Source organism: Corylus avellana, chromosome ca4 (genome assembly GCF_901000735.1).
Source record: "Corylus avellana chromosome ca4, CavTom2PMs-1.0".
NCBI lineage: Eukaryota > Viridiplantae > Streptophyta > Magnoliopsida > Fagales > Betulaceae > Corylus > Corylus avellana.
The window spans coordinates 29,183,264-29,207,341 of NC_081544.1; the positions used below are offsets into that span (position 1 = coordinate 29,183,264).

A 24,078-nucleotide genomic window follows, 5' to 3' on the forward strand; every position below is an offset into this window, starting at 1 on the left:
TTTTCATTTGCCAATCAAAATAGAGCGTCAGTCGTGACTCGTGTAACAATCGGAAGAATTATTTATCCACAAGTGATTTTTGTTTTTCAATGATGCTGAGGAATATACTGTACACATGGTAAAGCTCTCTTTTTTTTTTTAGTTGGCTTGATTGCCCTTAGCCAAAGCAATACTTTTCAACATTTGAGCGCACAATTAATCTCGACTAGAGAGGAACTTGATCTTTATATTGTAAAAATGATTGGCTTTTCAAATAGACTAGAGAGAATTCGGTTCGTAAAAGAATTCCTTTAAAAATTCCAAGGGACCTGAATCCGTTGAATAAAGTGTACTTAATTTAACTTCTAACAATTCCTTTATGAGAATATAAATGAATTTGAGACATGACGACTAGCTACCATAAAAACATTATTTATTTAAAAGTTTAAGTTCACAAAAGAAATTATTGATTTAATTATTTAATTAATATTATAACTCATCTATTATATTATGAATTATTGTCCAAAATACAGATGAGGCGAAATTGCATAAAACAAAGATGGTCACGAGGGCAAGTTTTGTTAGAGCATTCAAAGCAGCTCCTTTACATGTGGTTTCTTTTTTTAAGTTTAGAAAAAATGTTAAAAAAATCACAAAAAAGTAATCCACGGTAAAGTCTCTATATTATTTCTAAATATTATGATCGCTATAGTACAACCCAATATATAAGGTTGTGCTCTAGCAATCCTTATACATATTAAAATAAAAATAAAATAAAAAAACTTATTTTTTCCCCTAAATCATTAAAAAAGTAAAAAAATAAAGAATTAAATAAATAAATAAAAGTATAAAAATTATATTTAATTAGTATATGAAATGATAAAAAATGTTATGGTGGAGTACAATTAAGTAGATAGAGAACTATAAAAAGTAGTTCTAACCTATAAATTTATAGAAAATAAAAAAGGAAGCGCATAAGAATGGTCCTAAAAGGTTGTTTTTTTGGGGTTGGAAAGGGTAAAACAATGCACCCCGCCTGCAAAATTTTATTTTTTTAAAAAAAATTTGCACTGGCGTGCGTAGGCGTGCCACGCACGTTGCGTGCTCCCAATCAGTGCTCGGTTGGAAATGGCAAGCCTTTCTCCAAAGGGTAAAGATATTGAGCACGCCGGCCGTGATTTTTTTATTATTTTAACTTTTTTGAAAATTAAAAAAAAAAAAATTTAACCTGGCGTGTTTCACTGTTAAAGCACGCCAGGCGTGCTCTGAATCATTACTCTTCTCCAAATCGTCACCGCAAACGTCATAACAACTATTCCCCACCCATCCTATATACACGGTCCTTCTGCGTCCTCAGCATGAATGTCTCAAAATTTGAGCAACCAGAGCCATTTGCACAGAGCAGTTACAGCCGATACACCATAATGGTCCGGCCCCACTTCCTCCTCATAACATATCCGATCCAGGGCCATATCAATCCCGGTCTCCAATTCTCCAAGCGCCTCATTCGCTTGGGGGCGCACGTCACCTTCGTCACCACCGTCGCCGCCCGCCGCCGCATGGCCAAAACCCCCGATCCCGACGGCTTGTCCTTCTCCACCTTCTCCGACGGCTACGACGACGGCTTTAAAGATAATGATGGCGACCTCGGCAAGTACATGTCCGAGATCAGGCGCCGTAGCTCCCAAGCTCTCACTGATCTTGTCGTGTCCAGCGCAAACGAGGGTCGTCCATTTACCGGCTTGGTCTACACCATCCTCCTCCCTTGGGCTGGGGACGTGGCGAATGAATTTCACCTCCCATCAGCGCTTCTTTGGATTCAACCCGCCATGGTTTTTGACATATACTACTACTTCTTCAATGGTTATGGTGATGTCATCAGGAACAGCAGCAATGACCCCTCCTGTCCGATACAATTACCGGGACTGCCATTGCTCACTAGCCGTGACCTGCCGTCCTTCTTGCTTGCTTCAAGTACGCAAACTTTTATGCTCCCAGCACTTCAAGAGCAACTTGAAGCGCTTGAAAAAGAAAGCAAGCCGATAATACTAGTAAACACCTTTGATGCACTGGAGCTGGAGGCGTTAAGAGCGATCGAAAAGTTCAATTTGATTGGAATCGGGCCGCTAACGCCGTCTGCCTTTTTGGATGGAAAAGATCCATCCGACACTTCTTCTGGAGGAGATCTTTTCCAAAGTTCCAAGGACTACATGGAATGGCTCAACTCCAAGCCCAAATCATCCGTTGTATACGTGTCGTTCGGGTCCTTATTAGTGTTATCCAAACAACAAATGGAGGAAATTGCACGCGGATTGTTGGATTCCGGCCGCCCATTCTTGTGGGTCATAAAAGCTAAGGAAAACGGAGAAGAAGAGAAGGAAGACAATAAATTGAGTTGTATGGAGGAATTGGAAGAAAACGGAAAGATCGTGCCGTGGTGCTCTCAATTGGAGGTTTTGTCACACCCCTCATTGGGATGTTTTGTGACACACTGCGGGTGGAATTCAACTTTGGAGAGCTTAAGTTGTGGGGTGCCAGTGGTGGCGTTCCCCCACTGGTCAGATCAAGGAACAAACGCGAAGCTGATTGAGGACATGTGGAAGACGGGAGTGAGGGTGGCTGCAAATGAGGATGGAATTGTGGGAGGTGATGAGATCAAGAGATGCTTGGAATTGATTCTAGGAGGAGGGAGAGGGGAAGATATTAGAAAGAATGCTATGAAATGGAAGGCTTTGGCTGCGGAGGCTGCCAAGGAAGGCGGTTCTTCGTATAACAATCTTAAAGCTTTTGTCGATGAGATTGCACAAGGTGGTTGTTAAAAATAATACCTTTCTTTCTGACAATGTATTCGAAGTTGATTTTTTTAAAAAAAGGTGTATTCAAAGTGAATGTTGACACTTCTGTTTAAAAATTTAAATAATAAAAAATCATGTACATTATTGTTAAATGCATAAAATTTGAATTCTGATCATAAATTGGATAATATTCGTTTGTAATTGAGAGATTATTGCCTCTAATTTAGGGTAAGTGGCGGTCAAACACACTCAATGCTTTCAATGAAGATAAGTGTTGCATGCACTTCTCATTTGTTTAATAATTCATGAGATTTAAGGGAGTTTAGTAATTAATTCAGAAGTCTAAATAAAGTTTTTTTTTAAAAAAAAAACTGTATCTTCATAATAATATTCACATCATATACAACCCCATGGTAAGTAATTTTTATATATATAAAATAAATATAATCAATGTTTATATTTTTGTAAATTCATGTTAATTATTATTAAAATTCTATTATTTGAATTAATTAAATAAATTAACTTAAAATGACCGCCCATTCGTCCCACAAAGCACATGATTGAAAGAAACTGCAGGGGCAATGGCGCATCCTCTTAATTAGTTTTTAATGATATCCGAGAGCCGACGAGAAGAAAGAAGGAAAAGTGAGATAGAGATTAGAAAGTAATCAAATGCATGTCAGTTTTCCTTCTTCTTGTCAAGCATTGTGCCAATTTGAATAACCATTTGTCTCTCTGCTGTACAACCACAAGAGACAAAGCCTGATTGTTCGTGGTCCACTTTTTTTTTTTTTCTCGTCCATAACGTACTCTCTAAAGCGGCTGTTTCATCGGATAAGATCTGAATTCTTCGGAAGATTGCTTTTATTTTTGAAAATGATAAATAATTTTTAAATTATAACATCTCATTTTCAAATCGATAGAGACTAGGCGTTGTTGTCCATACTGCCATAACTTTACTTGGCCACCGTCTGGTTTTTCGCTGAGAATATTCAACGAAAATCATTTTATCAAACAAAATCTTAGTGGCATGTAAAAAATTTTCAAAAGGAAAATTTATGAGAATTGACCCATGAGAGTGTTGTTTGAGACTTTTTGAGTAGCCAGCAAGCAAAATACTATTTTAAAAAAAGCATGTGTATTAAATAAATTAATTCGACGTAAAAAGTCGTACTATATTTTTCATTTGCCAATCCAAATAGAGTGTCAGTGGTAACTCATGTAACAATCGGAAGAATTATTTATCCACACATGATTTTTGTCTTTCAATGATGCTGAGGAATATACTGTACACAAGATAAAGCCTTTATTTTTTTTATTTTTTTTGGTTGGCTTGATTGCCCTTGGCCAAAGCAATACTTTTCAACATATGAGCGGCACAATTAATCTAGACTAGAGAGGATCCTGGTTCTTATATTGTAAAAATGATTGGCTTTCCAAATAGACTAGAGAGTAAAAGTCTTTAATGATTGGTGATTTTAATGAGATTGTTGCTTTATCTGAAAAAAATGGGGTTGTTTCTAAGGCTAGGGGACAAATGGTTGCTTTTCAAGAAACTTTGAAGGATTGTGGTTTACATGATTTGGGCTTTACAGGACTAAAGTTTACTTGGAATAATGGGAGGTTTGGACACCATTATACGCCAGAGCGACTTGACCGGGCGGTGGCAAATGAGGAGTGGTGCTCTTTGTGGACGATGGTGCATGTGGAAGTGTTGGCGTGTCGTAGCTCTGATCATCACCCCTTGCTGCTTTCTACGGAAAGTTGTGAAAGAAGGGTGAAAAGAAAAGGTGTTTTTCGCCTTAATGCGGACTGGGCAAAAGATAAAGGTTTTAAGGAGGTTGTTCGTAACTCTTGGGCTGATTGTCCACGGCTGAGTGATCCATGGTTGGATGTTCGTGGCAAACTCAACTGATGTAAACAAGATATTAAGCAATGGGTAAAAAAGAAGGAATGGGCATCAGAAGGTCTTATCAAAGAAAAAACAAAAGAGCCGGAAAAGATTCAAACAGAGGCAAATCCAGCTAAACGACAAAGAGAGAAGAAGCTGAAGGGGGAGTTACATGGTTTGTTGGAACAAGAAGACATAAAGTGGAGGCAAAGGGCAAAGGTGACTTGGCTGTGCAATGGAGATAAAAACACAAAATACTATCATGCATGTGTGCGCCAAGAATTCTATTGAGCAGGTTCATGATGATGGGGGACGTTTATGCTTTACTCAGAAATCAATTGAACATGCTTTTGTTGGTTTCTATCAAGACTTGTTCTCGTCGGCCCAACCGAAGTAGGTGGAAAAATGTACAGATGCAATATTGGGGAGAATTACTGAGGAGATGACCAACCAGGGATGCCCATTTTTCTGTTGAAGAGATCCAAGGAGCTTTGAAACAAATGGCGCCACTCAAAGCACCGGGACCAGACGGGTTCACAGCTAAATTTTACCAACAAAATTGGCCCACCGTTGGGGCGGAGGTATGTAATGCAGTCCTTCATTTCCTTAATAGTGGCAAGATGGATATAAACATAAATGCGACACATATTGCTTTGATCCCAAAAAAGATGGATCCCACACATGTGCCTGATTTCATATCAATTAGTTTATGTAATGTGACGTATAAGCTTATATGAAAAGTTTTGGCTAACCGGTTAAAGAGGGTGTTGCCCCAACTTATTTCGGGGCAAAAACTCAACAAGGAGAAAACATCTCTTTTCTTTAGCCGCAATACTAAGCAGGAAAAACGGGAGGAAATATCAAGACTGTCGGGGCTACAGGCTACCCAAAGTTCTGATAAATACTTGGGGCTGCCAACATTAGTCGGAAAGTCAAGGGTGCGGGCTTTCCAAAGTCTGAAAGATAGAGTATGGAATTGTTTACAAAATTAGAAGAATAAATTCCTGTCACAGGCTGGAAAAGAAGTGTTATTTAAGACGGTAGTTCAGGTCATCCCGACTTATTGCAGGAGTGTGTTTCTCCTTCCTTTGTCCTTGTGTAAAGAAATTCAAGGTATGATGCAGCGGTTTTGGTGGGGCCACAAAGAAAATACTTCTAGAGTTAATTGGGTGAGCTGGGAAAAAATGGGGAAAGCAAAAAAGGATGGAGGTTTGGGATTTAGGGACCTAGTGGCTTTTAACAAAGCATTTCTTGGAAAGCAAATGTGGAGATTACTTCACGCCCCCAATTCTTTGGCCGCAAGAATTATTATAGCAAAATATTATCCCTCATCATCTATTTTGCAGGCTCAAGTAGGGATGCACCCCTCATTTGCTTGGCGAAGCATTATGGCGGCAAAGTAGTCCTCAAACAGGGACTTATTTGGAGGATAGGTGATGGTTCGGACATTCAAGTGTGGGGTGATCCTTGGCTTCCAACCCCGACAACTTTTATGATCCAATCACCAAGGAAGGATATGGAGGGGAATGCAAAAGTTTCTGACCTCATTGATAGAGACTCCCGAAGTTGGAAGGAGATGCTTATTGATGAAAATTTTCTGTCCCATGAAGCACAAGTAATCAAAGGTATTCCTTTAAGCCCAATTTCATCTAAAGATAAATTGATTTGGCGATGCACCCTCAATGCAATTTTCTGTTCGGAGTGCTTATCATTTAGAGATGGAAACGAAGCTTAATTTGCAGGGTCGAGTATCAAGCCCCCATGATTTTGATGGGGTCTGGAATTATTGTTGGAAAATTGGCGTACCAAGTGCAGTTAAAATGTTCCTATGGAGGGCTCTAAATAATTCACTCCCCACTAGGGTGAATCTACATAGTAGAGGCGTGGTGTACGATAAGCGATGTCCTATTTGTGAACGAGAGGAGGAGACTGTCGAACACATTTTGTGGAGCTGCCCATCAGCACAGGATGTTTGGGGTTGTGGGATAAAAAAATTACAAAAGAGCAAATGTGTGGGTCAGTCCTTCTTGCAAGTGTTTAAGGAGATCATGGACAGCTGTGATACAAATGAGGCTGAGCTGTTTGCGGTGACAGCGAGACGCCTATGGCTACGCAAAAATGCAATCGTTCATGGAGAAAGGTTCATGGATCCAAACCAACTCATACAGGAGGCACATGAAGCATTGGCTTTGTTTCAAGAAGCAAATTTAAGTGGGGATGATGGACACCCAGATGGTGAAGTCTCTGAAGTGCGGCAACATGTGGAAATCTGGAAGGCACCTCCAATAGGTCTAGTCAAGGTGAACTGGGACGCTGCAGTGGACTCTCAACAAGGAAAAATTGGATTGGGTTGTATAGCCCGGACATCAAATAATGCTTTTCTAGCGACTCGGAGTATGACGAAACTGATGAGAGCCGAACCAGTAGTGGCCGAAGCTTTGGCAGCTTCATATGCGGTTATTTTTAGCAGGGAATTGGGTTTACAGCGAATCATTTTCGAAGGGGATGCCCAGACCATTGTCAAGGAAGTTAACAAAGAAGGTCCCTGGTTGAGCAAATATGGGCACCTTGTGGAGGGAATCCAAGGTGAAATGAGGACCTTTGAGACTGCTCAGTTTAATTTTGTAAGGAGGGAGGCTAATAAGGCTGCTCATCGGTTAGCTAAGCTAGCTACCGCCCATGTCACAGATGCTACTTGGCTGGATTCTGTTCCGCCGAAGGTCTGTGGTATTGTAAGAGGAGAAGCAAATATCAATTCTTTGTGATATTCTGTTTTCTGAGTATTGAATAAGATTTTCTCAGCTTTTCAAAAAAAAAAAAAAAAAAAAAGTCTAGCTGAAACCAAAGAAGATATTACAATTATTGTAATTAGTTTACAACTTGGGTTAATAATGCATGGTGACAGGTTGAATACGGATTCAGATTCCTTAGAATTCTTAGGAAAATTTCAGTTTCTGAAATTTCAGATCTAAGTCATTTATTTTCATCCAATGGCCATTATCCTACCATATGTCTCACTACTAATAAAATAATAAAATAATGATGATTATTAATATCATTAAAAAATTATTATTATTTTATTAGTAGTGGGACACGTGACATGATAATAACTCTTGAATAAAAATGGATAGCTTGGAACTAAAATTTCAAAAACTAGAATTCCTCTAAGAATTCCAGGAGATTCGAATCCGTTGAATACAGTGTACTTAATGAACTTCTAACAATTCCTTTAAGAGAATATATGCAATGAATTTGAGACAAGACGACTAGCTACCGTAAAAACATTATTTATTTAAAAGTTTAAGTTCACAAAAAAAATTATTAATTTAGTTATTTAATTAATATTATAATTCCTCTAGTATATTATGAATTATCGTCCAAAATACAGATGAGGCGAAATCACAATCTTCTACGATTTCTTTAAAATTGCAAATTCTCAAATTACGTAATTTAAACTATTTTAAAGCATTAAAACACTTGAAAAATGCTACCTATTAAAAAAGTGACATATTATCGAGATAATCAAAAATAATTTCTCTCTCATAAGGCTTCATCTTCACTTTTGTATAGACGATTTTTTTTTTTTTTTTCATAAAATTAAAAGACAAATTTTGACACAAAGGTTTTTTACAACATAGATAACAAGAACCTGATTAAAATATACTTAATTATCAACAGTAACATTTCAAATTTTTAATATGTAAAATTTTTCAAGCATTTCGGTAGCTAAAAATAACCAAAATCATATAATTTGATAATCTACTATTTCCTTAAAATTGTATGGGATCCTTATTCTTCAAAATACTTAAAGCATTTCATATTTAATCAACTTTAACTTATGGTTTTTATCCCTCTTTTCTTTTTGGAGTGATTTATTAGTGCCTTATTTTGAAAAAATAGAAGAAAAAATAAAGCATAAAAACTCGTTATCAAAATAAAGCCCAAAATGCATAAAACAGAGATGGTCACGAGGGCAAATTTTGTTAGAGTAGCTCCTTTATATGTGGTTTCTTTTCCTATTTCCTAAGTTTAGAAAAAATTGTTAAAAATGTCACCAAAAAGTTATCCACAGTAAAGTCTTTATATTATCTCTAACTATTAGGATAGCTATAATACAACCAATGCATATGGTTGTACTCTAGTAATCCTTATGCATATTAAAAAAAAAAAAAAAAAAAATTATTTTCTCTCTTAATCATTAAAAAAATAGAAAAATTAAAAATTAAATAAATCAATAAAAGTATAGAAATTATATTTAATTACTATATGAAATGATGGTAGGTTGTTTTTTTCTGGTTGGAAATGGCAGGCCTTTCTCCAAATCGTCACCGCAGACGTCATAACAACTATTCCCCCCAACCTTTATACACGGTCCTTCTGCGTCCTCATCATGCATGTCTCAAAATTTGAGCAACCAGAGCCATTTGCACAGAGCAGGTACAGCCTATACACCATCATGGTCCGGCCCCACTTCCTCCTCATAACATTTCCGATCCAGGGCCATATCAATCCCGGCCTCCAATTCTCCAAGCGCCTCATTCGCTTGGGGGCGCACGTCACCTTCGTCACCAGCGTCGCCGCCCGCCGCCGCATGGCCAAAACCCCCGATCCCGACGGCTTGACCTTCTCCACCTTCTCCGACGGCTACGACGACGGCTTTAAATTTATTGGTGGCGACCCCGGCAACTACATGTCCGAGATCAGGCGCCGTGGCTCCCAAGCTCTCACTGATCTTGTCGTGTCCAGCGCAAACGAGGGTCGCCCATTTACTGGCTTGGTCTACACCATCCTCCTCCCCTGGGTTGGGGACGTGGCGAGTGAACTTCACCTCCCATCAGCGCTTCTTTGGATTCAACCCGCCATGGTTTTGGACATATACTACTACTTCTTCAATGGTTATGGTGATGTCATCAGGAACAGCAGCAATGACCCCTCCTGTCCGATACAATTACCGGGACTGCCATTGCTCACTAGCCGTGACCTGTCGTGCGTCAGCCTTGCTTCAAATGCGCATACTTTTATGCTCCCAACACTGCAAGAGCAACTTGAAGCGCTTGAAAAAGAAAGCAAGCCGATAATACTAGTGAACACCTTTGATGCACTGGAGCCGGAGGCGTTAAGAGCGATCGAAAAGTTCAATTTGATTGGAATTGGGCCGCTAACGCCGTCTGCTTTTTTGGATGGAAAAGATCCATCCGACACTTCTTTTGGAGGAGATCTTTTCCAAAGCTCCAAGGACTACATCGAATGGCTCAACTCCAAGTCCAAATCATCCGTTGTATACGTGTCGTTCGGGAGCATATTGGTGTTATCCAAGCAACAAATGGAGGAAATTGCACGTGGATTGTTGGAGTCTGGCCGCCCCTTCTTGTGGGTCATAAGAGATAAGCAAAACGGAGAAGAAGAGAAGGAAGAAGATATATTGAGTTGCATGGAGGAATTGGAAGAAAAGGGAAAAATCGTGCCATGGTGCTCTCAATTTGAGGTTTTGTCACATCCTTCGTTGGGATGTTTTGTGACACATTGCGGGTGGAATTCAACTTTGGAGAGCTTAACTTGTGGGGTGCCAATGGTTGCGTTCCCCCAATGGTCAGATCAAGGGACAAACGCGAAGTTGATCGAAGACGTGTGGAAAACGGGAGTGAGGGTGACTGCAAATGAGGATGGAATTGTGGGAGGTGATGAGATCAAGAGATGCTTGGAATTGATTTTAGGAGGAGGGAGAGGGGAAGATATTAGAAGGAATGCTATGAAATGGAAGGCTTCGGCTGCGGAGGCTACCAACGAAGGCGGTTCTTCGTATAACAATCTTAAAACTTTTGTCGATGAGATTGCACAAGGTGGTTGTTAAAAATATCACATTTCTTGCTGACAGTGTATTCGAAGTTGAATTAAAAAAAAGGTGCATTCAGAGTGAATGTTGATACTTCTTTTTAAAAATTTAAATAATAAAAATTCATGTAAATTGTTAAATGCATAAAATTTGAATTATGACCATAAATTGGATAGCATTCATTTGAAATTGAGAGACTATTACCTCTAATTTAGGGTAAGTGGCGGTCAAACACATTCAATGCTTTAAGTGAAAATAAGTGTTACATATACTTTTCATTTGAATTATAATCATTTTCATTTTATTTCATTTGGAGAATATCTTGTTAGTTATGGTAGATGTTATTTTTATCCATCTTAAAAGGTAAAAAAAGACAAAACCGAATATTCTCCACTTCATTTAAACTGAAAAAGATTTTGTTCCCTCCCACTTTTACATTCTCTAGTATGTATTCATTCATTAGAATTTGAATAGATCCCTATTCGATTTTGGATCCAATGATAATTTTCACTGTTATGCAGAATATTATGAGAGTAAAAATATGTATAGCATTTATCTTGTGTGATTTTTCAAATTAGATGGTAATCAAATAGGAATTTGGTTATATAAGAAAAGAAAAGAAAAATCTGAGGAACAACATATAATTTCTGCAGTTTAGAGGGGGGTGATGAGTATTTTCCTTGCAAGGAAGATGCCCCCAGCGTTTGCGTTTCTCGACCTTCTTCTTTTATAAGGAAGTTGCCACACCTGGGCCTCATAATTGGGTTGCATATGATACCGTACTTCCAATGGGTCTACGTGGTAGAACAACGGTAAAATTGTTGACTTCCGATTATTGAAACGGAATCAACACCTTCATGGATGGCAAGCTTAGAAGACTTGATGAAATTTCACCAGCACTTCTCTATCCTCAAAGCGATTGAGGAGCCAGGTCTAGAGACTAAACATCATCTAGATGGTGCTTGGACGAGCTTGATTTGTCCAAAAACAACGAGCCTGCAGTCTCTACCGTTGTTTTACTGCGTAGATCCATCAGCAGTATGTGTTGGATTCTCCATTCGCTGAACTTGAAGAAGAGTTCAAGGATGATGAACTGAAGGTGCAGAGGTGTAAGCAGGTATTTCTAACCACTCCACCCTTGCACCTTCAATTCATCATCCTTGAACAGGGGAAGAAATTTGCTCATCTCTGCTTCAAGTATGCCGGATTTGCAGGGCAGCGCACATGAAGAATAAGGGTATCTTATAAGTTTGTGTTTTACAGATGAATTTTGTCTTCTGCTCATATAGAGATATTTCAAGTAACTCTCTGAGTGTATATATCCCTCGGTCACTTGGGAAGCTGGATGAGCTCATTATTATTGTTGCCTTTTTGGACATTTTGAAGCAATGTGTCAAACCAATTTTCTGATGTGGTCAACACGCTCTGATGCCTGATGGTGTGCTAATCAACTTCACAGAAAGCTCATTAGCGCAGCTTGTCCTGATCTGTTAAGTTTGTAATGTGAATTTTATCGTCAAGCAACTATTTGTTTAATAATTCATGAGATTTAAAAGAGTTTAATAATTCAAAGGTTTGAAGTAAAATTATCAAAAAAAAGAAAAAAGAAAAAAGAATTGTATCTTAATAATATTCACATCATATACAACCCCATGGTAAGTAATTTTTATGTATATAAAATAGATATAATCAATGTTTATATTTTTGTAAATTCATGTTAATTATTATTTGAATTAATTAAATAAATTAACTTAAAATGACAGCCCATTCGTCCCACGAAGCACATGGTACGGTTGAAAGAAACTGCAGGAGCAATGGGGATTGGGGCATCCTCTTAATCAGTTTTTAATGATATTCGAGAGTCGACGAGAAGAAAGAAGAGAGAGTGAGATAGAATTAGAAAGTAATAAAATACACGTCAGCTTTCCTTCTTCTTGTCAAGCATCATGCCAATTTCAGACCCACTAACTAATTATGTGTCTCTCTGCTGGACAACCACAAGAGACAAAGCCTGATTGTACGTGTTCCACTTCTTTTTTTTCTCGTCCACAAACGTACTCTCGAAAGCGACTGCTTATTGGATAAGATCTGAATTTATTAAAAGATTGTTTTTATTTTTAAAAATGATAAATATTTTTTAAATTTGAGCATCTCATTTTCAGATTAAGACGTTATTAAGACGCTCATAACTTTACTCGTCCACCACCAGGTTTTCTGTTGAAAATATTCAATGAAAATCATTTTATCAAACAAAATCTTAGTGGCATGTACAAATTTTCTAAGGGAAAATTTAAGGGAATTGACCCATGATAGTGTTGTTTGAGACTTTTTGAGGGGTGAAGTAAAATAGCTTAGCACGCGGGCAAAATATATATATATATATTTTTTTTGTATTAAAATATTAAAAAAAAAAATTCTTGTACGGTGTGCTAAGCATGCTGTGTGCTCTAAATCACAACTCCTTTTTTAGTAGCCAGCAAGCAAAATACTATTTTAAAAAAAGCATGTGTATTAAATAAATTAATTCAACGTAAAAAGTCGTACTACATTTTTCATTTACCAATCAAAATAGAGCGTCAGTCGTGACTCGTGTAACAATCGGAAAAATTATTTATCCACACATGATTTTTGTTTTTCAATGATGCTGAGGAATGTACTGAACACATGACAAAGCCTTCTTTTTTTTTTTTTTTTTTTTCGGTTGGCTTGATTGCCCTTGGCCAAAGCAATACTTTTCAACATATGAGCATTAATCTGAACCAGAGAGGATCATGTTCCTTATATTGTAAAGAGGATTAGCTTTCCAAATAGACTAGAAAGGATTCAGTTCCTAAAAGTCTTGCTGAAATCAAAAAAGATATTACAATTATTGTAATTAGTTTACAACTTGGGTTAATAATGGTGACAGGTTGAATACACTTCATTTACTTCTAACAAATCATTTAAGAGAATATATGCAATGTACTTGAGACATGACGACTAGCTAACGTGAAAACATTATTTATTTAAAAGTTTAAGTTCATAAAAAAAAAAATATAGATTTAATTATTTAATTAATATTATAACAACTCTATTATATTATGAATCATTATCCAAAATATAGATGAGGCGAAAATCGCAATCCCTTACAATTTATTTAAAAATTGAAAATTCTCAAATTAGGTAATTTAAACTATTTTAAAGCGTCAAAACGCTTAAAAAATGCTACCTATTAAAAAAGTGACATGTTATCGAGATAATCAAAAATAATTTTTCTCTCATAAGGCTTCATCTTTACTTTTGTAGAGACAATTCTTCTTCATAAATTAAAAGATAATTTTTGATACAAAGCTTTTTTACAACATAGATAACATCAATTTGATGAAAATATACTCAATTCTCATCGATAACATATCATATTTTTAATATGTAATATTTTTTAAGCGTTTCGATACCTAAAAATAGCCAAAATCACATAATTTGATAAGCTACTATTTCTTTAAAATTGTAAGGATCCTTAATTCCCAAAATAATTAAAGCATTTCATATTTAATCAACTTTAGCTTATGGTTTTTTTTCCCTCTTTTCTTTTTGGAGTGATTTATTAATGCCTTATTATTATTATTTTTTTAAAAAAAGGATAATAAAAAAAATAGAATAAAAACTCGTTGACAAAATAAAGCCCAAAATGCATAAAACAAAGATGGTCATGACTCATGAGGGCAAGTTTAGTTAAAGCATTCAAAGTAACTCCTTTATATGTAGTCACAAAAAGTGACTTACAGTAGAGTTGTTATATTACCAACCTGAGTCGTGATTCAGAGCACTATGCACCCCGTGCAGGAAATTATTTTAAAAATATTTTAATGAAAAAAAAAAAAAAATTGCCGACGTGCTATTCAGAGCGTGCAGGAAATTATATTTTTAATATTTTAATGCACCAAAAAATAAAAATAAAAAATAAAAATTTGCCGGCGTGCGATTTTATTTAACCGTACCTATATAACTCATACTATATGTATAGGGTTGTACTCCAATCATTGCATATTAAAATTAAAAGAAAAACTTATGTTCTCTCTGAATCATTACAAAAAAGTAGAAAAAATAACAAAGAAGTCCTAAAAGTTTGTATTTTTCTGGTCGGAAATGGCAGGCCTTTCTCCAAATCGTCACTGCAAACGTCATAACAACTATTCCCCCCATCCTTTATACATCCTTCTGCGTCCTCATCATGAATGTCTCAAAATTTGAGCAACCAGAGCCATTTGCACAGAGCAGTTACAGCCAATACACCATCATGGTCCGGCCCCACTTCCTCCTCATAACATTTCCGGCCCAGGGCCATATCAATCCCGGCCTCCAATTCGCCAAGCGCCTCATTCGCTTAGGGGCGCACGTCACCTTCGTCACCACCGTCGCCGCCCGCCGCCGCATGGCCAAAATCCCTGATCCCAACGGCTTGTCCTTCTCCACCTTCTCCGACGGCTACGACGACGGCTTTAAAGATGGTGACGACGCCGGCAACTACATGTCCGAGATCAAGCGCCGTGGCTCCCAAGCTCTCACTGATCTTGTCGTGTCCAGCGCTAACGAGGGTCGCCCATTTACAGGCTTGGTCTACACCACCTTCCTCCCTTGGGCTGGGGACGTGGCGAGTGAACTTCACCTCCCATCGGCGGTTATTTGGATTCAACCCGCCATGGTTTTGGACATATACTACTACTTCTTCAATGGTTATGGTGATGTCATCAGGAACAGCAGCAATGACCCCTCCTGTCCGATACAATTACCGGGACTGCCATTGCTCACTAGCCGTGACCTGCCGTCCTTCTTGCTTGCTTCAAATACGCATACTTTTGTGCTCCCAACGCTTCAAGAGCAACTTGAAGCGCTTGGAAAAGAAAGCAAGCCGATAATATTAGTGAACACCTTTGATGCACTGGAGCTGGAGGCGTTAAGAGCGATCGAAAAGTTCAATTTGATTGGAATTGGGCCGCTAACGCCGTCTGCTTTTTTGGATGGAAAAGATCCATCCGACACTTCTTTTGGAGGAGATCTTTTCCAAAGTTCCAAGGACTACATGGAATGGCTCGACTCCAAGCCCAAATCATCCGTTGTATACGTGTCGTTCGGGACCTTATTAGTGTTATCCAAGCAACAAATGGAGGAAATTGCACGCGGATTGTTGGATTCCGGCCGGCCATTCTTGTGGGTCATAAAAGCTAAGGAAAACGGAGAAGAAGAGAAGCAAGAAGATAAATTGAGTTGTATGGAGGAATTGGAAGAAAAGGGAAAGATCGTGCCGTGGTGCTCTCAATTGGAGGTTTTGTCACACCCCTCATTGGGATGTTTTGTGACACACTGCGGGTGGAATTCAACTTTGGAGGGCTTAAGTTGTGGGGTGCCAGTGGTGGCGTTCCCCCAGTGGTCGGATCAAGGGACAAACGCGAAGCTGATTGAGGACATGTGGAAGACGGGAGTGAGGGTGGCTGCAAATGAGGATGGAATTGTGGGAGGTGATGAGATCAAGAGATGCTTGGAATTGATTCTAGGAGGAGGGAGAGGGGAAGATATTAGAAGGAATGCTATGAAATGGAAGGCTTTGGCTGCAGAGGCTGCCACTGAAGGCGGTTCTTCGTATAACAATCTTAAAGCTTTTGTCGATGAGATTGTACAAGGTGGTTGTTAAAAATAATACATTTCTTTCTGACAGTGTATTCGAAGTTGATTTAAAAAAAAGGTGTATTCAAAGTGAATGTTGACATGAAAATATAGCCTGAGTTTATCCTATTTTATTTTTAACGAATTTACACAAGATTTGCAGGGCAGCGCACATGAAGAATAAGGGTATCTTATAAGTTGCAAAATGTTGAAGCAAACAGGGGACCGACCATTTATTGCTTCATTGCTCAATTCCAAATGATATTTGGTTAAAAAAAAAAAAAATACTCATGTTATGTGGAGTTAAATGAGTAATGCCAAGGATGGTGGCTGATCTACTCTCTTGCTGGGGATGTAGACTAGATCAGTACAGAACTAGTGTATGGAACTTGGTGCCATTATGTCTAATGTAGATATTAGGGCTTGAAAGGAATTTTTTTTCCTGTTGAAGGATTGAACTTCCTTTAGAAAGATTGAAGCATCTATTTTTTTTTATTGCTTTTTAACTGAATGTCTCTAGATTGTAGCAGTCCTGTTTTAGAGTTATTGGACTCCTTGCATTTGAATACATCCTGCGTGCTTCATTATAATTAATAGTATTACTTATCAAGGAAAAAGTTGAACCAAATTATGCCTATCAGATATTAATTTCAGATGAAATGAGCCTGAGTTAATACGGTTTAAAGAGTTGAAAGTATCACAATATGTTGTCTGAGTTGAAAAATGTTAAAAGAATGGTCAATATTGTTGAAGTAAATTATGCCTACTTTAATCCGTTTATACAAGTTATTTGATTGAATCAAGTTTGTGTTTTACAGATGAATTTTGTCTTCTGCTCATACAGGGATATTTCAAGTAACTCTCTTGGTGTATATATCCCTCGGTCACTTGGGAAGCTGGATGTGCACATTATTATTGTTGCCTTTTTGGACATTTTGAAGCAATGTGTCAACCAATTTTCTGATGGGGCCAATACCCTCTGATGGTGTGCTAATCAACTTAACAGAAAGCTCATAAGCGCAGCTTCTCCTGATCTGTTTTGTTTATAATGTGAATTTTATCATCAAGCAGCTCATTGTTTAATAATTCATGAGATTTAAGGGAGTTTTCTATACTAAATTCATTTTCTTTTAATAATTTTGTTAGTTGGTAAGAGACAAGTATTATTAATGAAATATTACAGAATATTGTTGATGATGGGGAAGGCGACAGATTTCATTGCTACTCTACTCTTGACAAAACTTTGTTTATGTTCTGTAACCTGCCACAGTCACTGGCCAGTTGTTTTAAGCTTAACAATGCAGTAATTTACCCAAAATATTATCCTAATGGCCAGACCATTGGGGTACTTATACAGTTGTATTAAGCTTAACAATGCAGATTTGTTGGCAATCGTGGTTTGTGTGGTAAGTAAATCAATATGGCATTCAAGGAAGATGATGGAGGACCTGAAACTAATTCCCAATCTCCAACCTCAGGTAAATAATTACACATAGGAACTTCGTTGGTTGTGTTTTATTTCACTGGAGATAGGTGGAAATTTTGGATCATGGAGCATTCAGCTTCCATTTATTAGACAGTGAGGATTATACGATTTGTATGGTCTCCATACTGATCTGAAGAGTTGTTAGAGTCCTGATGGAGCGCAATCATTTTAGTTAATCGATTCATACTTTTGACATCATTGTATTCAACACGGGATTAATTCTGAGGACTTATACTATCTAGAATTTCACCTTAGTAGCCCAAAATCAGGCATAAAATCAAACTCCAGATGTGCTTTCTTCTTCCATACCATCAGGATGTGGAGAAACTGATAGAGGAGGTTCAGAAGGCTAGAAGAATCAAATTGTTGCATCAGCCAAGCAAGGTGCAATCTCCTAAGCTTTGTTTTCACTCATAAATTTTTTGTATTTCATCATATACCATAATACAGATACCTGTGTATTGCCTGATCTGACACATATTATAGTATTGCCGAGGCTGGCTGTTGTCATAACATTCATACCATGTAGAACTTGAGAGGTTTCTTGCTAAGTCTTAGTTTTCAATTTTCTAGATGTTACAACTTTTGTCCTCTTGTTCTGGAAACCTTTCAACTGTGTAATTTTGATTTTGACTGGAAGCATAAACACACAAAAAAAAAAAAAGAACGCTTCTAACATTTAGAACTTTTTACCTATTGTTGCTTGAAATGCCGCTACTATTGACTTTTCCCGGCATTTAAAACACTTTGGTAATTTTTTGCAGACATTTTTGTGGGTTGTAGTGCTCCCAAAAGGACAATCTGATTCGTTTGCAAAATAAACTTCTTTATAAGATCCTGGAGACTCCAGTAAAATTGATTATGGAATTAATTTGATAAAGTAGAGGGTTTTCTTTAAAAAAGTATTTGTTCTTTTGATTACTTATCAAAAATAAAAAAATAAAAAATTATAGTTCTAGCAAGTGTTAAAATCTCGTCCTTTGCAGTAGGCTTAAGAACTTTATAATAATATTCATATCATATATGAACTCAAGCTTGAGTGGCATCAAATTTTAGGTACTACTGTTATGGCTCAGCATTGTGAAAGCGACTCGTATTGATGATGAGCTAGAATTCTGTGTGGGGATTGCTTCTGCAGATTTTGCAGTCAGTAATTTCGATGAGAGCCCAACTTGTGGATGCGGGTTTGATTGTGTTAATGGAAAAGAAAGGAAGACTAAGCCCAAGAATCTGGTGTGCTCTTCTTAAGTGAGCTTAAGAGTTTAAGCTTTAAGATAAATAACATGATTACCAATAAGCAGGTTGGATTCTGTATGCTTAAGTACTTGTCTTGATGTACATGTGTGAGATAATTATCTTTCATATCTGAAATGGGGTTTATTTTTTGTACTTGATATGGTAGATTTTTTGCATCTTAGCCGTCTGAGTTTGTATATGCCACCAAGTTTTGCAAGTTTTGCTCAACTGACCATGTTGGTTGAGTTATTGTTGTAAAGCATTTTGACTTGCTGGTTAACTTCAAGTGGTATATATATATATATAGATATATTTTTTAATTATTTTGGAGTGGGGGCATTGTTGTTGTTGTTGATTTTTTTTTTTTTTCTCATAGTGTGAAAATTGATAGTGTAGTTGCAAGAATCTTAATGGAAATATTCTCGGGTCATGAAGACGATTGTGCACAACCAATTAACCCAAAAACATGTACGTCATGCACATTGATGCACGTATTAACGGGCGAGGCGATACATTGCGGTAGTAGTTTGGATGGAAGGTTGAGGTCTTCTCGGACAATAAAAAATTAATTTTTTAAAGAAACAATATAAGATTCATTAATTATTAAAAAAAAAAAAAAAAAAATTAAAACTATTAAAAAAATAAAATAAAAAATGAAAGGGGGTTGCTTAGCCGGTCTGGGGTAGACAAGCCACCCTTGGCCTGGGTGGTCCGACCACCCCCCTCCCCCAAATACAAAAACAAAGCTTAAAAAAAAAAAAGAGGGTGTTTTGAGGATGGCTAGACCAACCCCAAAACCTCCCATTTTTTTTTTGGAAGTGGCCGAAACCACCCCAGGCCCTTGGTGGTGGCCCCCAAAACCTTTTATTTATTTATTTTTTTAATTTTTGACCTTTTAGGGGTGGCAGGATCACCCCCTTGTCCAAGGCCGGGCAGCCACCCCATGTTTGCCGAGGGGTGGCTTTTCATTTTTTATTTTTTATTTTCTTTTATTTTTTTAATAATTAATGAATTTTATATTTTTTTAAAAAAATTAAATTTTTATTGTCCGAAAAAATATTAGCCTTCCATTCAAACTATGCAACCCCACATTAAATGCAATAAAATGAAGGGTGCGTTTGAGAGTGCGTTTTTAAAAAAATAATCTGCAATTTTAAACCAAATCGCAATTTTAGGATGTTTGGGATTGCGATTTTAAAAACGCAAATTTTAAAATCGCAAAAAAATCTGCGATTTTCATAAGCTAATTAGATGGTGCTTATTTGAAAAAAGTGCGAATTTAAAACAAAATCATGATTTCTATTAAAAAGATATTTTGCGCAATAGTTACCTTTTTTTAAGCATGAATAAAAAAAATACCAAGAATACCCACCTAAAATATATTAAAACCCTTATTTTCTCTTTCTTTTTTTTTTTTCTTCATCCTCTCTGTTTCGTTCATCCTTTCTCCGCCCTATAGCAGTGTGCGTCGTTGTTGTCCATCTCTCCGCCCCCTCTACCACATAATAATCTCACCTTAATATTTTCTTTCTCTCCATATAATTCCTTTGCTTTTGTAAAACTTTCCACTGTTTGGTATTCGGTGATATTTTATGTGATTTGTATGATTACTGTGCCTTTCTATATATACATTTATGTTCTTCGACCATTTCTACAGAGTAAAGTTGTGATTTCTTTTTTTCAAAATTTTATTTAGATTACCGTGCATGCATAGTGATCTGCAATCCATCATAGTATGCTGTGATAGATCACTGTACACGTACAATAATGTGATAGTGCGTGTACAGTAACCGTTTGAGGCTTTTTCTTTTTTTAAAAAAAAAAAATACTATACAGTGACCAAGATGATGATTTTTCTTTGGTCAATGTGCACTGCATAGTGATGTGCATAATGACGATTTTTTATAGCTTTTTTTTAAAAAAAAAAAAAAAAATTGTACCGTACAGTAACAATTTGTTATGGATTTTTTTTTTTTTTTTAATGGGTATTGCACTGTAACAGTTGGTGATATATTTTTTTATGGGTAATAAACAGTGATGTTTTTTTATATATATATATATTTTTAATGGGTAATAAACAGTTATCAAGTACTAATTTAAATTATTGATGAATTATGTAATAGTTAAATTTGATAAACATTATTAGTTTAATTTGATGGATTGTTCTTGTATTTTTTATTATATGTCTATTTAGAATATGTTTGAAGAAAAAAAAAATACAAAAACAAAAAAGCATATAGAAACAAGTAATATAGCAATATATAATTGGCTAAGTAGAAAATTCAAACTTAATGTCAAATTATAATTCATACTTTTGTTTGCATAGGTGTTAAAAATGGAGGCTTATAGACAATGTTAGTTATTTTACTGTTATAAAGAAATGTCCTTGTTGGTAATTTGGTCATGAAACCGCAATTATATGCTAATGTTATCAAAACACTCAATTGATAAAAAAAATATTTTTTATCATATTTTACCAGACGCTTGTGTGATTTTAAAACGTAACGATTTTAAAAACGTAATTTTTAAAATTGCACTTATTGAAATCGCACTCCCAAACGGGCCCTTATAATAATCCAGTACGATTAATTGAGCACCAGCACCATAATTATTACTGCAGCAGCTTGGCTGGGCAATTAAGTGCCACTGGCCCTAGTCAAATTATAACAAGAGGCACATTTGTTTGAGCATAACTATCTCACGTGTATTGTTGTAGCTTTGAATTGTCCGTTGTCATAATACTATTCATATCATATACAACCCGATGGTAAGTAATTTTATATATATATAAACATTTATGTAAATTCATGCTAATTATTATTGAAATTTTATAATTTGAATTAATTTTTGTTTTTAAAAAAAAAAAAAAAAAAAAAAAAAAAAAAAAACTTAAAATGATCGCCCATTCATCCCACGAAGCACATGGTTGAAAGAAATTACTTGGGGCATCTAGTTTGTAATAAATTTATGTCTTGATACAATTTAGATTTGCACCTTTTATTTAGGTAACTAAACTTGCACCCATATACATTGTTTCAATTTTGGGGAAATAAGTTTTGTTTATTAAAATTAATTTAAAAGAGAGTTAAGTCCATTACACTCATACCAATGTAATGGACCAACGGCTATTAGGGCAACAAAGCTTGCAACTAAATCAAGGGATGCATGAATTCTCGTAGCAGGGGATAAGAGGGCTCTCATAAGCGACCGGTGAGAATGATATAATCAATAAAAGTGTATGGTGTAGTAATGAAGTGTTCAACGATGCCATAATACATCAATGAGTGTTAGTAGTATGGAGGCGTAGCAGTAATGCAAAAAGTTCATTGGAGTATCAAAATGAAGTATGAACGCTTCATTATTTATGTATACTCCAAAAACTCTTAAAATATTTTGATACCACAAAAGCGCAGTACAAATCAAGTAAACAACGTGAACTGATTTTACATTTTTCCAAAATTAAAATAAAGATTACAATTTAGAGTTTAATAGTCATGTCATAATGGTGACATCCTTAATAGAAGTTGAATATGTGAGGTTAGTAGGGTTTTATTTGCTTTAAATTAATTGTTATTTCTTAGATATGAACTTCAATTGACATACATACATGCTTGTTAACGTTTTTTTATTCTCCTTTTTTCATATATATATATATATATATATATATATATTACAAATAACTTAAAATATAAAACACTTAAAAACCACTTTCACATTTATGTGACATTAAAACATTTTTTTAAAAAAAAAAAAAAAAAATCATCTAAAAAGCATTAAAGAGCTTCTTGTACCAAATTTGTTCATATAATGCTACGGTTCCCCATGGTGGTCTTATCATCCTATGTGTATATTGTTTTATATATATAAAAAAAATGTATGAGGGATCGGTGAGGTAAGTTTTTTTCATTTATTTTTAAAAAAATAATATCCATGTAGTGTGGGGTTGTTGACAGGGTGCCCACTTCCAATAGGGGGCCGAAGATAAGCCACATTTTTTTCCCAGATGACAGTTTACTTTTTTACAGATCTAATATCTCTTAGTGGAACCATATGACGTCTACCTTGCAGCAATATGAACTGGCGTTAGGACATAAAATGAACAACAATAAGACTGCCATCTTTTTTAGTGGAAATACCTCAAGTGCAAACAAGGAACTAATCCAAAGGATTTCAAGGATTCTAACAATATAGCATTATGATACTTATTTGGGGTTGCCAGCCCTTGTGGGCCGGTCACAGATGGTTGCATTCAAAAGAATTATGGAGAGAGTGTGGAAACGCCTTCAGGATTTGAAACTCAAATTCATGTCCCAAGATGGGAAGGAAATTCTCAAATTCAATTCTGCTAAAGGCAATTATCCAGGCAATACCAACCTATTGCATGAGTGTTTCCATGCTTCCAAAAGCACTGTGCTCAGAGATCAATTCGTTGATGATGAAATTTTTTTGGGGCCACCAAGAAAAGGAGAAAATGATTCATTGGATGAGTTGGAGCAAAATTGACTTTCAAAGGCTTATAGAGGTATGGGTTTTCGAGACTTTTCTTGTTTCAATAAAACTTTTTTGGCGAAACAAATTTAGCATTTGTGGAAGACACTTTTTTTTTTCTTGTCCACAAACGTACTCTTGAAAGTGGCTGCTTGATTGGATAAGATTTGAATTCTTCAAAAAATTGTTTTTATTTTTGAAAATGATAAATACTTTTTGAATTTGTGCATCTCATTTTCAAATCGACAAACTCAATCTTATTGAGACTGCCATAACTTTACTCGCCCACCATCAGGTTTTCCGATGAAAATATTCAACGAAAATCATTTTATCAAACAAAATCTTAGTGGCATGTACAAATTTTCAAAAGGGAAAATTTAAGGGAATTGACCCGTGAGAGTGTTGTTTGAGTCGTGACTCGTGTAAGTTGGAAGAATTATTTGTCCACACATGATTTTTGTTTTTCAATGATGCTGAGGAATATACTGTACACACGATAAAGCTTTTTTTTTTGGCTTGATTGTGCCCTTGGCCAAAGCAATACTTTTAAACATATGAGCAGCACAATTAATTTGGATTAGAGAGGGTCCTGATCCTTATATTATAAAGAGGATTGACTTTCCAAATAGACTAGAGAGGATTCGATTCCTAAAAGTCTTGCTGAAACCAAAAAAGATATTACAATTATTGTCATTAGTTTACAACTTGGGTTAATAATGGTGACAGGTTC

General features: G+C 36.2%; 3 protein-coding genes across 4 annotated transcripts; all 3 read left to right on the forward strand.

Moving 5' to 3' along the window:
* The first annotated feature begins 1,264 nt into the window (after window positions 1-1,264).
* LOC132178851 (UDP-glycosyltransferase 75C1-like) lies at window positions 1,265-2,840 on the forward strand. Its single transcript, XM_059591419.1, has one exon. The coding sequence runs from the start codon at window positions 1,338-1,340 to the stop codon at window positions 2,796-2,798; it is 1,461 nt and encodes a 486-aa protein (XP_059447402.1). The 5' UTR covers window positions 1,265-1,337; the 3' UTR covers window positions 2,799-2,840.
* Window positions 2,841-9,052: 6,212 nt separating this feature from the next.
* Window positions 9,053-10,595, forward strand: LOC132179106 (UDP-glycosyltransferase 75C1-like). Its single transcript, XM_059591747.1, has one exon. It carries the CDS (start codon window positions 9,056-9,058, stop codon window positions 10,514-10,516), a length of 1,461 nt encoding a protein of 486 aa, XP_059447730.1. The 5' UTR covers window positions 9,053-9,055; the 3' UTR covers window positions 10,517-10,595.
* Window positions 10,596-14,620: 4,025 nt separating this feature from the next.
* LOC132177038 (UDP-glycosyltransferase 75C1-like) lies at window positions 14,621-17,894 on the forward strand. Of its 2 annotated transcripts, none has more exons than XM_059589246.1 (2): window positions 14,621-16,155; window positions 16,983-17,894. In XM_059589246.1, exons 1-2 carry the CDS (start codon window positions 14,709-14,711, stop codon window positions 17,075-17,077), a joined length of 1,542 nt encoding a protein of 513 aa, XP_059445229.1. In that variant the 5' UTR covers window positions 14,621-14,708; the 3' UTR covers window positions 17,078-17,894. The 2 variants fall into 2 exon arrangements, with proteins under 2 accessions (XP_059445229.1, XP_059445230.1); XM_059589247.1 differs by having other exon boundaries at window positions 14,622-16,155; window positions 16,957-17,894.
* The last annotated feature ends 6,184 nt before the right edge of the window (window positions 17,895-24,078 follow it).